The following is a 14,081-nucleotide window of genomic DNA, read 5'->3' on the forward strand; positions in this document are numbered from 1 at the left end:
GCGCTGTACCTGAATAATACCTGTCCACAGCTGCATGATAACAATAACAGTAATAATCAACTGTCGTGAATGTTTTGTTGTAATATTAATACATTTGTATGTGTTATTATTTTATTTCAAGTCTTGATACCATGTATGACTGAGAACATTTGAGCGATGATGTATCGTTAGTTCTTGCGCAGATTTTCTTAGTTATCTGATAAAGATATAGATATATAAATTTCTCATCTTTTTTATTAACATATTTGCCTGTACTTTACTCTTGTAGACTCATCAGCGAGAGAACAATTGAGGAGAACATTCTCAAGAAAGCAAATCAAAAGAGGTTATTAGGTGATCTGGCTATTGAGGGAGGCAACTTCACCACTGCATTCTTCAAGGAGGTAAGCAGTGCTGTGGGTCCCCATGGGGAGGTCAGAATTGGCCCCCAGCAGCCTTTGCTTGTTTTATGAGGCAACGAGGCTCAGTGACTTGGTTTTTTGTGTGCCTTTTCACCTTGGATGCTGAGGATTGTTGCTCCAAATATCCGTCACTTGATTGTCTGGTCTAGACTTGATTTTACTTGTCACCGTTACATAGCTGAAAACTTGCTGAGTGTGTTAAACAATAAACTGTGCTGTTGGACATTACCCATCAGCATTGTAATGAATGTAGACACTGATGTCAGGATGTTATCCTATGGAGCGATGCAAGCAATATGTTTAATGCTGGTGTTGTGTTTAAAGTGTTTGTAATGTATGTTGTCAGTAACTGCACAGACTACTTATTTAATCAGAAAATCTCTTTTCTCTCCCTCCTCCTCCCCCCTCCCCTCAAACCTGTAGATGATACGTGACATCATTCAACACAATAATAAAACTCTTTTATCGACTAATCAGGAAACATTAGTACGCTGGTAGGCGTGACTTAATTTTTTCAGTTTATGCAAGCATGAACAAAAAAATATTTGGTTGGTACGCAAATGACATGGAATCACCTGCAATATTTATTGTATTTTCAGCACACTATCAAGGAACTGTTTGAGGAACCCTCTGGCCTTGACGCTCTGGCAAAGGAGAAGCAAGCCCAGGCAGCTCTCAAGCAAGGGAAGGAACTTCATAAGGAACCTCCCAAGAAACTTCCCGAAGGAGAAACAAATGTGCTGGCACAGTTTGAACAGGTGAGTTATGACAACGAGTGTTTAGAAGAAGTTGAAAGAAAGTCGTCCTTTTGAAGAATTGTAGACGTAGAGCCTGCTCTGTTCTGACAGGTGCACGGGTGGCCCAGTCGTCTAAGGCACCATGATTCGCTGTGCAGAGTTGCGTCCCTTTGGCACGCCAGAAACCTATCATTGTGGGTTCGAATTCTGGTTCACCCCAATTATGTTTCTAGGTTTGTCAGCACCATACCCATGCTCGTGGGTTTCACCGAAGTGGTAAACGTCTGAGACCTGCATCACTTCGGGCTTTCCTCCCACATTGAGCTGATGCCGTGATATAACTGAAATTATGTTAAAAGCGGGGTTACACACAACTCACTCACTGTTCTGACATGCCCTTGTCCAGGGTAGGAGTCCACTTTGTTGGTCCGTCAGCTGATGAAGATCAGGTGGCTACATTGTTGCTGCCAGTGCTTGATATAGGTGAAAAGTTGCTGACCCCTGCATTCATATTCTCTGAAACATGACATTATTAACCTACCAGAAATCTCTTGCCTGCTCAAGCACAACACCAAATTATCCATGAAGGAACCTATACTGAACAAAGTTCGGGATCTTGAATAATCTTTGTTATAATCAGCATTTGAAATAAGCATTAGTCCTGTAGTCCTTGTCAAACTGCCCAATAGTTAAGGTATCATAAGAACTAATAGAAATTGGCCATTTTTAAGAGTTTTGCTATGTTATCATTATAGGGACTAGTCGCTTTGAAATGTTAATTTCTACCACTGTATAATGTTAACGGGTTTTGATGAATTTGAATGAAAAATGTCACATTAAAATATTTCATGATCCTTAACTGTTTTTTTTTTTTTTTTTTTTTTTTTTTTTTTTGAGTATGTAAAGTTTCTTCTTGGTGTCGTGGTAACAGATGATGATGATGACTCAGACTGACGTTGGCCCACTCATTCTCCTATTCGTTATGTTTCAGGCTCTCTGCAAGGCGGAAGATGAGACGGATGCCATTGCAGTAAAACTGGTGAAAGCTGAACAGAAGGCAGAACTGGCCGAGTTTGACGAAACCATTCCTTGGGATGAAAAAGAGGCTGAATCTAAAAAAGATGAGGAAGTTTCCAAGGTGGAACTTGAGCTTGCACAACTGGACAAGGAGGTAATACTGAAATGAGAAGTTAAGCTGTGGACATGCAGTATTAGTATCACTTGATTCATGTTTGGATGTCATTGGGTGGAGGTGGATAGTTCCACGTACAGATGTCATGTTTCCCATAAGGGCAGACTGATCTGGTGTAATAACTTTCCCATATTTGCTCAAAGACATTTTAGCTGTTATCCGCAGATATTGGTCACTTGAAACCGTATGACTTCACAGTGTTTTATTGTGGAGAAAATATAATGTTATGTCTTACATTTTTCAAAAACTGATTACATTACGTTGTTTGATGTTTACATTGATGTTTGCTTGCAATTAACCGTTACTGAATGTGACTACCTCCTTTTAGCTTACCCCAATTGAGCGGTATGCTGTTTGTGTGATGGAAGCCGAGATGGAACCTGAGACTATTGAAGAACTCATGATTGCAGAGGTGTGTAACTGCATGCTTACATATACGATTCTCTGGCACTGTCCTCATTTATTTTGCAGTCAACTTGAGTGCCTTTTGTTCCTGCTTCATGAAAGAGAAAATTTCCGCACATTTTATTGGTTTTTAAAGGTCAGCTGCCCACATCAATTGAAATTGTAGTTTGTTATAAAAAGTATTCATGTATTGACTAAATACCACACAATTAATGTGAAGTTTATGCAAGTTGAATCGTTTAAATGAATCAAATTATCTTATTTCTTTATTTTCATTGGGATTTCAATTTAAAATTTGACCCCAGTATTGTTATTGTTGTACGATGCAATATCATGGGTCAAGTGGTCGGCTCCAACATACTCCGTCAGCTTGGATTTATGCTTGCATCTATCACAGGTTTATGACTCAATTATTTACAAGCAGCTGTCATGTGGCTGGAATATTGCTGAGTGTGGCATTAGACAAGCAACAAGTAACAGTGTTGGTATAAGTGTGGGTGAGTCCATGTGACAGTCTCAGAGCTCCAGATAATCTTCGTATCTGCGTAAAGTACGCAACAGAAATGCAGAAATACGCAGTAAAATAAAATCCAAGTGTATCAAATACGCAACGAACATTACAGATACGCTACAAAAATAAAACTTGTGCGTATCATCAAAATATTCTGAAGTAACCATGCATATTCGATTAGCAAATCAGGAACTTATTTTGAAATTATAAACGGGCATTCCGTCTACCTTGCCAAACTCCACGAGGACAGTTACATCATGATCATTTGCCATCACACTTTCTAGTGGAAGTATTATGATATTTTTTAGTCCTATAACGCTCTCGAACCCACACGACACCATTTGCAGGGACTAGATGTTTTTAAATATTTAACTTGAATACCCACATGTGTAAAAACTAGTGGGTAACACAAATTTCAATACCCAGATAGAATTACTGATACCCAATGATTTTAAAGTGCATGGGTAAAATACCCACAACACAAAAAGCTTATCTGGAGCTCTGCAGTCTTGTGATTGATACCTGTTGCAGGAGGACATCGAGAACTCCAAGAAGGAATGGGAGCTTGCTCGGTTGAAGGCGTTGAAGGAGGAGGAAGAGCGACGCCTTGAGCTGGAGGAGGACGAGATGTTGTACACATACTCTCGGGATGATGCATATAACCAGGTGAAGAAAAAGAAGAAAACCAGACTAAAGAAAAATTCTTCCTATACTAGTGATGACCTCGATAGTTGCCCTGAGTCAAGGGCTTTAAAGAGTAGTGGGAGGTTGCACGAGGCTAAGGAGAAGGTGAAGGATGTCAGCCCTAGGTCACAGAGGTTAAGGCAGAAGTCGGGTGATTTAAAACTTTCAGGAGATGAAACCATCAAGCCCAATCTCAGCCCGGTGAAAGAAGTAAAGAAAGTTACACCCAAACCGAAACCAAAACCTGCGCCTAAGAAAGAAACTCCCAAAGCAACCAAGAAAGAAGCAGCTAAGATTACACCTAAGGTTGCCAAAGAGCCAAGAAATATCCCTAAAGAGCCTAAAAATACCCCTAAAGAAGCTAAAAGTACCCCTAAAGAGCCCAAGGAAAAAACTCCCAAAGTTCCCAAACCAAAGAAAGACGTTAAGTCAGTAAAGAAAGAGGTCAAAAAAGAAATTAAGATTAATTCATTGCTCACTCCCACATCCCTGCCCATGGCTGTTAACATTGCAGATGCGTTGAAACTAAACTCCCACCCTGTCCCCAATGCCCATAGTGCTGGAGTGGTTGAGGTTACTGCCAACCCCACAAGGATATCTTGTGCAGCAGCAGCTACCCAACAGGTGGTTCAACCACTCATCCAGCAGGCTGATTCCAGACCCATTCTCAAAGTCCCGACTTTAGCGTCTTCACTGACCACAAGTCCAGGCGGGCAGTTGACTCTGCCAACTCAAGGCAATGTGATTATCAACACTCCGCAAGGCAGGGCTATTGTCCCTCACAATAGGATAGTCATAACCCAGGGAAAGGCCTATGCAGCTCCCCAGCCTATCAAGGTCATTGCAGGTCCTGCACAGGGGCAGGTAATTGTGTCGTCTCCTGTTGCCAGAGTTATCTCACCTGGTGGAGCCACTTTAAACTCTGTTATTTCCCAAATGCAGACTCGATTGGTTGCACCAGTCCCAACTCAGGTTTTTAATAATACCCCACGTATCAGATCCCCTATCAATGCCAAGCAGACCCCTCTCTCTCCAAAGGAGAACTCTGTGCCTCCTCCCTGGTCCAACCCTAATCTTGTTATCCGTACCCGTCGAGCTTCTCTCCAAGAAGCTGCGAAACCACCTCTCCCTCAAACCAGCATCCTTGGTGGAGGGGTCAACTTAGTTTCTATTGCCCCTGCTCCGCCCACCCATCACGTCATAGCGTCGCCGATACCAGGAGTTGCCTACAATATTGTCAAAACCAATAGTCTTCATGTTCCTATTCTCAACAACCAAGCTATGTCGTTGAGCAGACATCAGATTATTCAGACAAACTTGAATCAAGCTATTCCAGCACAAAGTTTTGTCATAGTCAATCCTAAGAGGACTCGGTCGGCTTCTCAGGAGAGCAATGGCCATCCAGTGAATGAGATTCGTGACACGGGGTGATCTCCCCGTGATTCAGTTGGTATTAGAGAATGTGTTCAGTAGGGTTACACAAGTTAACCACATGTTAACTGACGCTACATAATCAACTATATGTGCATATTATAAGAATGTCATTGATGATTCATATCTGACAATGTACTTCATGGAAAAAAGTCCAAAAGGAACTTATATTAAGTTGGTTCTTTTGCAAGCCTTTCATCATGCTACCTCGACTGTAAGATAGTAGTTGCAGTACCCGGGAAACAATGCTCTTGTGTGCTAGACGGTCACACCCCAAGGGGGATTTCCATGTGGGTTTTTTAACGGAACATAAAACTGTGAATATCTCCGGAAGCTGGCACTGCTCTGCTCTGTTGCATACAGCAGTTGCTCATAGACTTCTGCTCTTTTTCTGTTAAGTGATTCATTTCTGTGCTTGCTTGTCAAGTAGAAAAGTATTTTGGCCAAAATGGCTGAAAAATTGATCAAACCCAAATAATGCCAAAAAATTACGTTCATTTCTTCCAAGGCAAACTTACGACAGTGTCATTATTTGGACTTTTATGATCAAGTATTGTCCATGAAAGATTTTTATTTTTCAAAGAATGATGCTATATCTGTTGCGTTAGCCTGAATTTTATGACATTTACGGTAAAATGAGTATTTGTGTGAATCTGCTTGTTGAACTGACTGCATATGGAAATTGTGCGGTTGTGAGATGTGGATGTATATAGTCATGATGCATGAAGTGTGGCATCTGTATGAAAACAATAATGCAAAATGTCTGAGAAAATGTCAAAATAATGTTTTCTGAGAATAAAAGATTTTGTAAATGTTTCTGTGTGTGCATCTCATTTCACTCTGTTGTGCATGTGTAATACCGGCCGGGTAGCCACAGCACTGATCTGCTCAAGGTTTTTGGTGTCTCAACAAAATTCCATGAACGACTACGGCAATTAAGCTGTAGTCTGTGTCTCACTTATGCACTGCCAAAATTATTGTTGGGCTTTGTTCTTGTTAAGTGAAATGCTGGTAACATTTGTCTAACAAATCAAAACATTAAGCATTAACTGAACTCATGCTTTCTGCTTTTAGAAATCAGTTTGACATTTCTGTAAACTGTGCATTGAAATTTAGGGAAGTTTAAAATTTTGTAGTATTAATAAAACATCTATGGCTTTTACATTAATGACCTTTATTAGGCATGTTCATGATAAGTCAAGAGAAAGCCCTTCAATTGCACGAACAGTGTTCTGTTCTAGTGCAGGTTGAGTGTAATTTGGGTTGGCCAGGCATGCGATTTCATTTGATGTTCATCCTTCATTGCTAAGACTAAACGTATAGGCACCAAACCACCTTGTCCGCTGTGCCACTGGCCCACATTACACACGCCACAAAGTGAGATGCAGACTACAGGCACACATCCGCACGCAGAAAACCATGACACATCCACAATGGACTACTTGTGTAACAGTCACCGTCAACATGTTCGCCTGTAATCCTGCCAAATCTGAAATAAGATCCTGGCAGAGAAACTGAATGGTATTTTGAAAATCAAAAAAGATGAAAACTTGTCACTTTAATTGCATAACTTTTACTGAAAAGCAATTTTTCATCAGTGAATTCATAATTTTCTTCGAATAGTTGAAAAGACATGCATGCGTGTTCATGGAAAGCTTGACCAAAGTTTGGACATAAGCAATGGCGCATTTGTGAGATCTCTAAATACACAGTTGTTAGAGATGTTCAGATTCATGTACGATGTTCATGATGTCAACACCACCGTCATATAGCTGGAATATTGCTGAGTGAGGCGTTAAACAACAAACAAATAGCAAGAATAAAGCCACAAGTTTGGATACATTGAGTCACAGACTCTGAGGTCATTTAAGTCAAATGACACGTTAAACGTAAGTTACTAGTGCCATGTGTTAATACCCAGAAGTAAACATCTATTATGGTATATTTCGTCTTTACATTCACAAAATAAAATTCACAAAAAATTTCAGTGATCCAGTGCGGGAGGTTGGGCAAGTTGTTTGCTTTGTTAAAGAAAGAATTAAGATATATAGAAAGTTGAAGTAATGGATTTGAACTGGGGATGAGGAACAACTGTACTTTACGGAAGTAGAACCACAAGAAGGGAATTCCAAAGATGTCCGTACAGTTTCAATCTCAAGTATCAACATGTAGATATGGAACGCCAGTGGGCCGTTTATTGACTTGCATTACTGTTTCTTTACTTGTGAAGTTTAAAGACAGACTTGTAGAGTTTGTCAATGAAAGAAAATCATACTATTGTCAAAATAAGTGATTTAAGGTAGCTGAAGAATTAAATGCTATCAATATGCTAGTTTCAAAGAATTTTCCAGCATCTTTACTATCCAGTTGGTTTGAACATGTTAAACATCTATTTATGGAGAAAGCTGCCCTTTCTGGTGCGGTTGAAGACATTTGGCTGTGTGTTGATGTCAGAAATTGAATCCTTCACTTGCACAAACATCTGACGTTTGTGACACCAAGTTAGCGCCCAAACTAAACACTCCAACCGTTATCTGCGGATTCTGTCTGATAACACGTAACATTTGCCTGACCAAGCTTGTGTAAGATTGAAGGTATCGTGAGGTCAAATTGAAATTGAGACGTTATGTCAAATTTTCCTTTCTCCCACCATGATATCCTGTATGTTTTAACTCTCATCAGCGTTAGAAAGTGGCACTAGTCCTATCGTCCTTTGCCAAACTGCTCAATAGTTAAGGCTGTGCAATGTTATCATGACCAGTGGACTAAAACTGTTAGTTTCTACCTCTGCTGATGAGATATACTTAAATGGAAGACGCAGAAGCCGGTCCCAAGAAAATGAAGTTTTACCTGTAGTGTATGTGGATGAATGCTCTTAACTTAGAACACAAAGACCAGATATTAGGATAACTTCTTTGACAACGTACCATCAACTCATCTTATCCTTGCCAAGATGTTAGGATACAAAATGGGAGATCTCTTCTACAGTACCATGCACATTAATCTCCTTTTTCATAATGAATATGCCAAGATTCATGAAGCAAATCATGCAAGAGTTCACTATTCAAGGGTTCCAATGACAATGTCAGATTTTTCTTTAATTCCAGGTGTATGTCTCTGACTTGGGACCAGAAACCATGCCGGTGAGTTGTTTTCAGAAGACTCTCGAACCATGTACTGGCTAGCAACCAGTTGTCACCGAGGACCAATTATCGCCAACTCCCTGTTACAGCACTCACATAATCGCATCTCATTTTAAGTTTGCTTGTTTTCATTAGAACCGAGAAATATTTATCTGAAAATGGACAAAACAGACCTTTGTCAGGAAATATTTTTTAATAACCACCATAATGAACTTGATCAAGTACAACTTAAGAAAAGAGACATGGGTGGTGTCACATGACTAATTCACATGAAAATATTTATCAAACAAACCAATGATGCACTTTCAGTTCTGTCATTGCTTTCCATCTGTCTGTCATTTCTTCCCCAAAATAAGTTTCTGAAAATTATTTGAGCAATATTTTCAAAAATGCATAGCCTGTATTAATCGCAAAATCCATAGTACATAGTGCAAGGTTAAGCATGTGTAGATCAAATTTGGGGAATATTTGTTTTGTCAGTTTGCAGACAACAAATTGATAATAGCATTTCTTATTCATTTTGATGAATAAAAAATATTGGTGCAATACCATAAAAATGTACTTTGTAAAGCTGAAGCAGTGCTGTGCTGTTTAGATGTTGGCGGTAACTGCTACAGTAAGTCGACGGGAAAGTTCTATTTCCACCGTCTTGATTCCCCATGGTAGCGTTAAGACAGAAATTAACTTAATCTTATTCAACAGACAGAAATAAGCGCATTTGCTCACAGTTTCACGAAAATTAAAGTAATTGGTACTGTCAACTTTGTACACGGAATATGTCAGAAATAACATGGAAAAAAGTGGCGATATTTGGTCGGTGACCAGTACAGTGTAACTGGACAGTTTTTAGCATCACTACGTCCATGTCACACTAATGACCTGTCGCTTAGTCTCTTGTTATTAACAGGTTGTCAACTGTGGCCCAAAGCTGTCCACTTTACCTAAACTAATTTGTGAAGCTATAACGTGTTGACATCATATGTATATGGGGGCGGTCGGGTAGCCTTGTGGTTAAAGAGTTCTCTCATCACACTGAAGACCAGGGTTGGATTCCCCACATGGATACAATGTGTGAAACCCATTTCTGGTGTCCCCTGCTGTGATATTGCTAAAAGCAGCATAAAACCATACTTACTCACTCACTCATATTGTCATGAGAGCACATACATATATTGTGCTCACAGTGCAGCTGGCACGGTGTGAGTGATTGAGTTGGGTTTAACGCCACTTTGAACAGTATTCCAGTTATATCAAGGCATGTCACCTTAAAATGTGAGGAAAGCCAAAGTGATACAGGTCTCAGACGTTACCTCTTAAGACCCATGGGTTTGGTGCTGACTGACCTAGGAACATAGGGGTGAACTTGGATCTGAACCCACAATCATAAGTTTCAGGAATGCCCGAGTGACGCAACTCTGCACAGTGAATTAGCGGCACCTCAGACGATTGGGCCCCCTGTGCCACTTCATTGAGTATCTGCAGGCAGTACAGTGCGGTGCATGTGATCCAACAATGAGGCCATTGGTTATCAACCTGTAACTTATTAATGCCAGGAGGGGGCATGGGTGGCCCAGTCGTCTGAGGCACCGCGATTCGCTGTGCAGAATTGCGTCCCTTGGACACGCCAGAAACCTATCATTGTGGGTTCGAATCCCGGTTTGCCCCGAATATGTTTCTAGGTTTGTCAGCACCATACCCGTGCTCGTGGGTTTCACCGAAGTGGTAAACGTCTGAGACATGCATCACTTCGGGCTTTCCTACAACATTAAGCTGACACGCTGTGATATAACTGGAATACTGTTAAAAGTGGCGTTAAACCCAACTCACTCACTATTAATGCCAGGAACAAAAATAATGTAATTGTTTAGGGTTACTTAGGCATTAAGGGAAGTATTACTATCATGACCGTATGGTATATTCAGATTTAATGGTAACAAATGAATGCCAACAAATTTGGGTAGAGTGCTGAGAAAATTTGAGTGTTTTTCCTGATTACCTGATGTGTTTGTTTTGTGAAGATGTGGGCACCACCAACACCGCCGAAGGATGACAACGACGTGTACATCGACCAGACCATGTACTTCCTGTACGAGCCGGCTGTGATGACGGAGACACAGCTCCCACCTGTGTATGTGAGGAAGGAGCACAAGAAGCCTCGTATAGAGACCGTCACCAGTGAGTTGATGCTGCTGCGTTCTTGTCACTTGGGGAGGGGGGATAGCATTGTGGTTAAGGCCTACGCCTGGGTTTGATCCTGCATTAGTTAAACGTGTGAAGCTCACTTCTGGCTTCCCCAGCTGTGATAATGCTGGAGTAATTCTAAAAGGGGCATAAACTCCATTCTAAAAACATGTTACAAATTGGCCACTTTTGATATCTGAATACAGTGAAATTTTCAACATCGACATGCTGAATTGGTATTAGATTTTCATTTTTGTCATGGAGATTGTTTGGGGAATTCCCCTCTCTTAGAATCACTTGAAACCCAGGTAGGTACAAACTTCACTTTTTGTCATTAAGCCATATAGGTATCTTTCAAAAGTATCGGACTCTTGACAATCCAACTTTTTGTCATTGTGTTTCTTTGGTTCTCAACTTATGTTTCTCCCTCAGCTCGCAAACAAAAACAACGAAAGGAAGAGCAGCCCCGCGTTCCACGATCTCTCTTTGATCGGCCGACCGCTGCCTTGTTGAAGATGAGGAGAGAAGCCAAGCTGCAGAAGCTGAAGCAAGGCTTGATCAAACCCTACCGTCCAGCTGCACCCGCTGTGCCAAGCAAGCCTGTCCTCGACACGGCGCCAGACCACCCAGAATGGCTCATTCATGAGGACTGGGCTCTTCTGCAGGTGGGAATAGTTAACTGGAAACTACAATACAAGATTGACCCGCGAAGATCCGGGGTAGAACATGTTTTCAGCAACCCATGCTTGCCGTAAAAGGTGACAAAGGGGATCGGGTGGTCAGACTCGCTGACTTGGTTGATGCATGTCATTGTATCCCAATTGTGTGGATCAATGCTCATGATATCAATCACTGGATTGTCTGGTCCAGACTCAATTATTTACAGACCGCCGTTATAGAGCTGGAATATTGCCGAGTGCAGCGTTACGCAACAAACAATCAACTCAAACAGCCGTAAGTCCTTGTTAAAGTATGTGGGTTGTGATCATCTAAGCACTAACATCGCTTTGGGGAACAGGGCCAAGGAGTTGGTCATTATGTACCTGTAGTTCAGTGAAACTGTGTTGATAAGAAATTATTTGATCAATAATTGCATTTTGGGATTATTATCCCCCACCATGAAGTGACATAGGAACAGAGTTAGTCTGCTTCTCAATGTGGACAAATTTTCTCAAAAACTATTACATTTAGAAAAAATTAAGTTTTGCACACTAATGTTACGGGTCATGATAACTAATCAGTTTGAAAATTGGTGTTGTACATTCATGTTTTACAAAGTTATGGCCCTTGCTTCATGCTTTACAACATAGTGTGTGCAATGGGGAGAACTTCTCTCAGAAACTACTGACGTCACATGAATGAAACTTTGCAAGCTTGCCTGAGAGATACTTGTTTTGGTTGTTTTTGAGTTTTGGCATATTGTTAGTACCCAATTATCATTGGACTTAACTTAACATCCTTCCATGATGTTTCTTCCACAGGCTGTGCAGACCTTGCTGAGCCTGCCACTCAACTTGATGGTGGTGGCACCCGCACACATTCCAAACTGGGACCTTGTCGCCGATGTTGTCAACAGCTGCAGCAGGGTGTACCGATCGCCCAAACAGTGTCGCAGTCGCTACGAGAACGTCATCATCCCCAGGGAAGAGGGCAGGATACTTTATGACATCAGCCCCAGGAAGCAGAAGAAGACCAAGGGGATATACAAGGTGGAGCTCATTGATTGACCACCTGGGAAGATCCAGGGTAGAATTGATCCTCAGCAACCCATTCTTGCCCCAAAAGGCGACTAATGGGATCGGGTCATCAGGCTCATTGACTTGGTTGATGGATGTCATTTTATCCAAGTTGCTTAGATCGATGCTCATTATGTCCATCACTGGATTGTCTGGTCCAGAATTGACTGCACAGGTCATAGAGCTGGGATCAATTGTGGTGTTCAACATTAAACATCAAAATAATAAACAATCAATACATTCTTTGTAAGTGAATGATCGTTTAGATGGAGAGAATAGTCGTTTGGGTGGAGTTAAGAGGTGCCACGTACAAAAATCATTTTCCTGCCTTTATCCAAGCAGGATAGTCTCCAACCTCTTCAATTTTGTTTTCTGTATTTTATAATCATGTCAAAATTTTGTCAAAACTGTACATATAAAAAAGTGCTGCTAAACATCTAAAAGTTTGGATTTATATAAGTATGTTCTTAATAATTATTCCTTCTCCGACCAAGACTCATTGTCCTGCCTTTATTCCCAGACAAAGAACAACCGCCCCATGCGAACCAGTCAGCTATATATCCAGGACAGCAACAACTCGGTGACCATGCTGTACTCGCTCCGCTTCGACTCCGTCAAGGGCATCGCTGGAAAGAGGCCCCCCACGCTGAGGCAGACCCTCGTCAACCCCACCATGAAGAACCCCAAGCACGCTGCTGTCCTGCAGGAGAGTGGCATCATTTACGACACCCCTCTGACACCATTACAGGTGGCAGCCAACAGAGCTGATCGAATTGCTCGGGAAAAGAAACAAAGCCAAGTTGCAGCTGTGAGTTTGCTGTTAGGTTTTGTCACAAACTTAAGTAAAACTTGGCAATGTCTTTTGTGTCCTTATTACTGTTTCATGACAAGGGGTGGATTGTAGTGTATTCAAATAAAGCTGTTGGAAGTGTTTGTAGTCCAAGTAAGTTCCTGAATAAATACTGCATGCACATGCATGCAAGTCATGATATAACTGCAATAATCTTGAATACAACGTTAAACCCCCATTTCTCTTAACCTCTTGAGACTCGTCAAGATCCAGGGTAGAATAGGTCTTCAGCAACCCATGCATGCCCGTAAAAGGTGACTTCCGGGATCGGGTGGTCAGGCTCGCTGACATGGTTGATGCATGTCATCGCATTCCAATTGCGTGGATTGACGAGCATGTCAGTCACTGGATTGTCTGGTCCAGGCTTGATTATTTACAGACCGCTGTCATATGGCTTGAATATTGCTTAGTGCGGTGTTAAATAACAAAGAAATAAAACAAGTATCACCCCTCAAACCTTGGGAGGTCACACGTACTGGTTGTTCCCCACAGGCTGCAGCGGCGGAGCAGCAGCTGGCAGCACAGCGAACACAGCAGGCCCAACAGCAGCAGGCAGGGACCGTGGTGCAGGGCACCAGTACAACCACAGCCCCCGTGGTGGCTGCCAGCATCCAGGCCTCGCATCTTCAGCCCCTCGTCTCCGTGGCAACGGCTTCCACTAATGTCATTGTAAGTTTTGTCTCTGTTTGTACAATGTCTTCTGCAGGTCCACTGGTGAACCCCAGAGAAGGGAATAGATGTGAAATGAGGCCCCTTACCCAAACATTACAAATGAAGGCGTTAGGGAGTAGGTAAAATACATACCAGAAA

At 41.6% G+C, this 14,081-nt stretch overlaps 1 protein-coding gene across 5 annotated transcripts in view; it reads left to right on the forward strand.

Annotated features, from left to right (window-relative positions):
• Nucleotides 1–14,081, forward strand: part of LOC139472279 (helicase domino-like) — an 81,161-nt gene that overhangs the window by 55,217 nt on the left and 11,863 nt on the right. For 4 of the 5 annotated variants that reach the window (XM_071254699.1, XM_071254700.1, XM_071254701.1 and 1 more), the window contains 5 exons: nt 269–383; nt 1,001–1,159; nt 2,130–2,309; nt 2,659–2,742; nt 3,778–6,177. In XM_071254699.1, the coding sequence (XP_071110800.1) occupies nt 269–383; nt 1,001–1,159; nt 2,130–2,309; nt 2,659–2,742; nt 3,778–5,361 (2,122 nt within the window). In that variant the 3' untranslated portion in view covers nt 5,362–6,177. Of the gene's footprint in view, nt 1–268; nt 384–1,000; nt 1,160–2,129; nt 2,310–2,658; nt 2,743–3,777; nt 6,178–8,468; nt 8,505–10,522; nt 10,680–11,117; nt 11,351–12,166; nt 12,395–12,941; nt 13,230–13,763; nt 13,941–14,081 lie in introns of those variants that run through there. The other variant, XM_071254704.1, reaches the window with a different exon arrangement.

This window comes from Haliotis cracherodii, unplaced genomic scaffold (genome assembly GCF_022045235.1).
Source record: "Haliotis cracherodii isolate W230 unplaced genomic scaffold, xgHalCrac1.p SCAF_24, whole genome shotgun sequence".
Taxonomy (NCBI): domain Eukaryota; kingdom Metazoa; phylum Mollusca; class Gastropoda; order Lepetellida; family Haliotidae; genus Haliotis; species Haliotis cracherodii.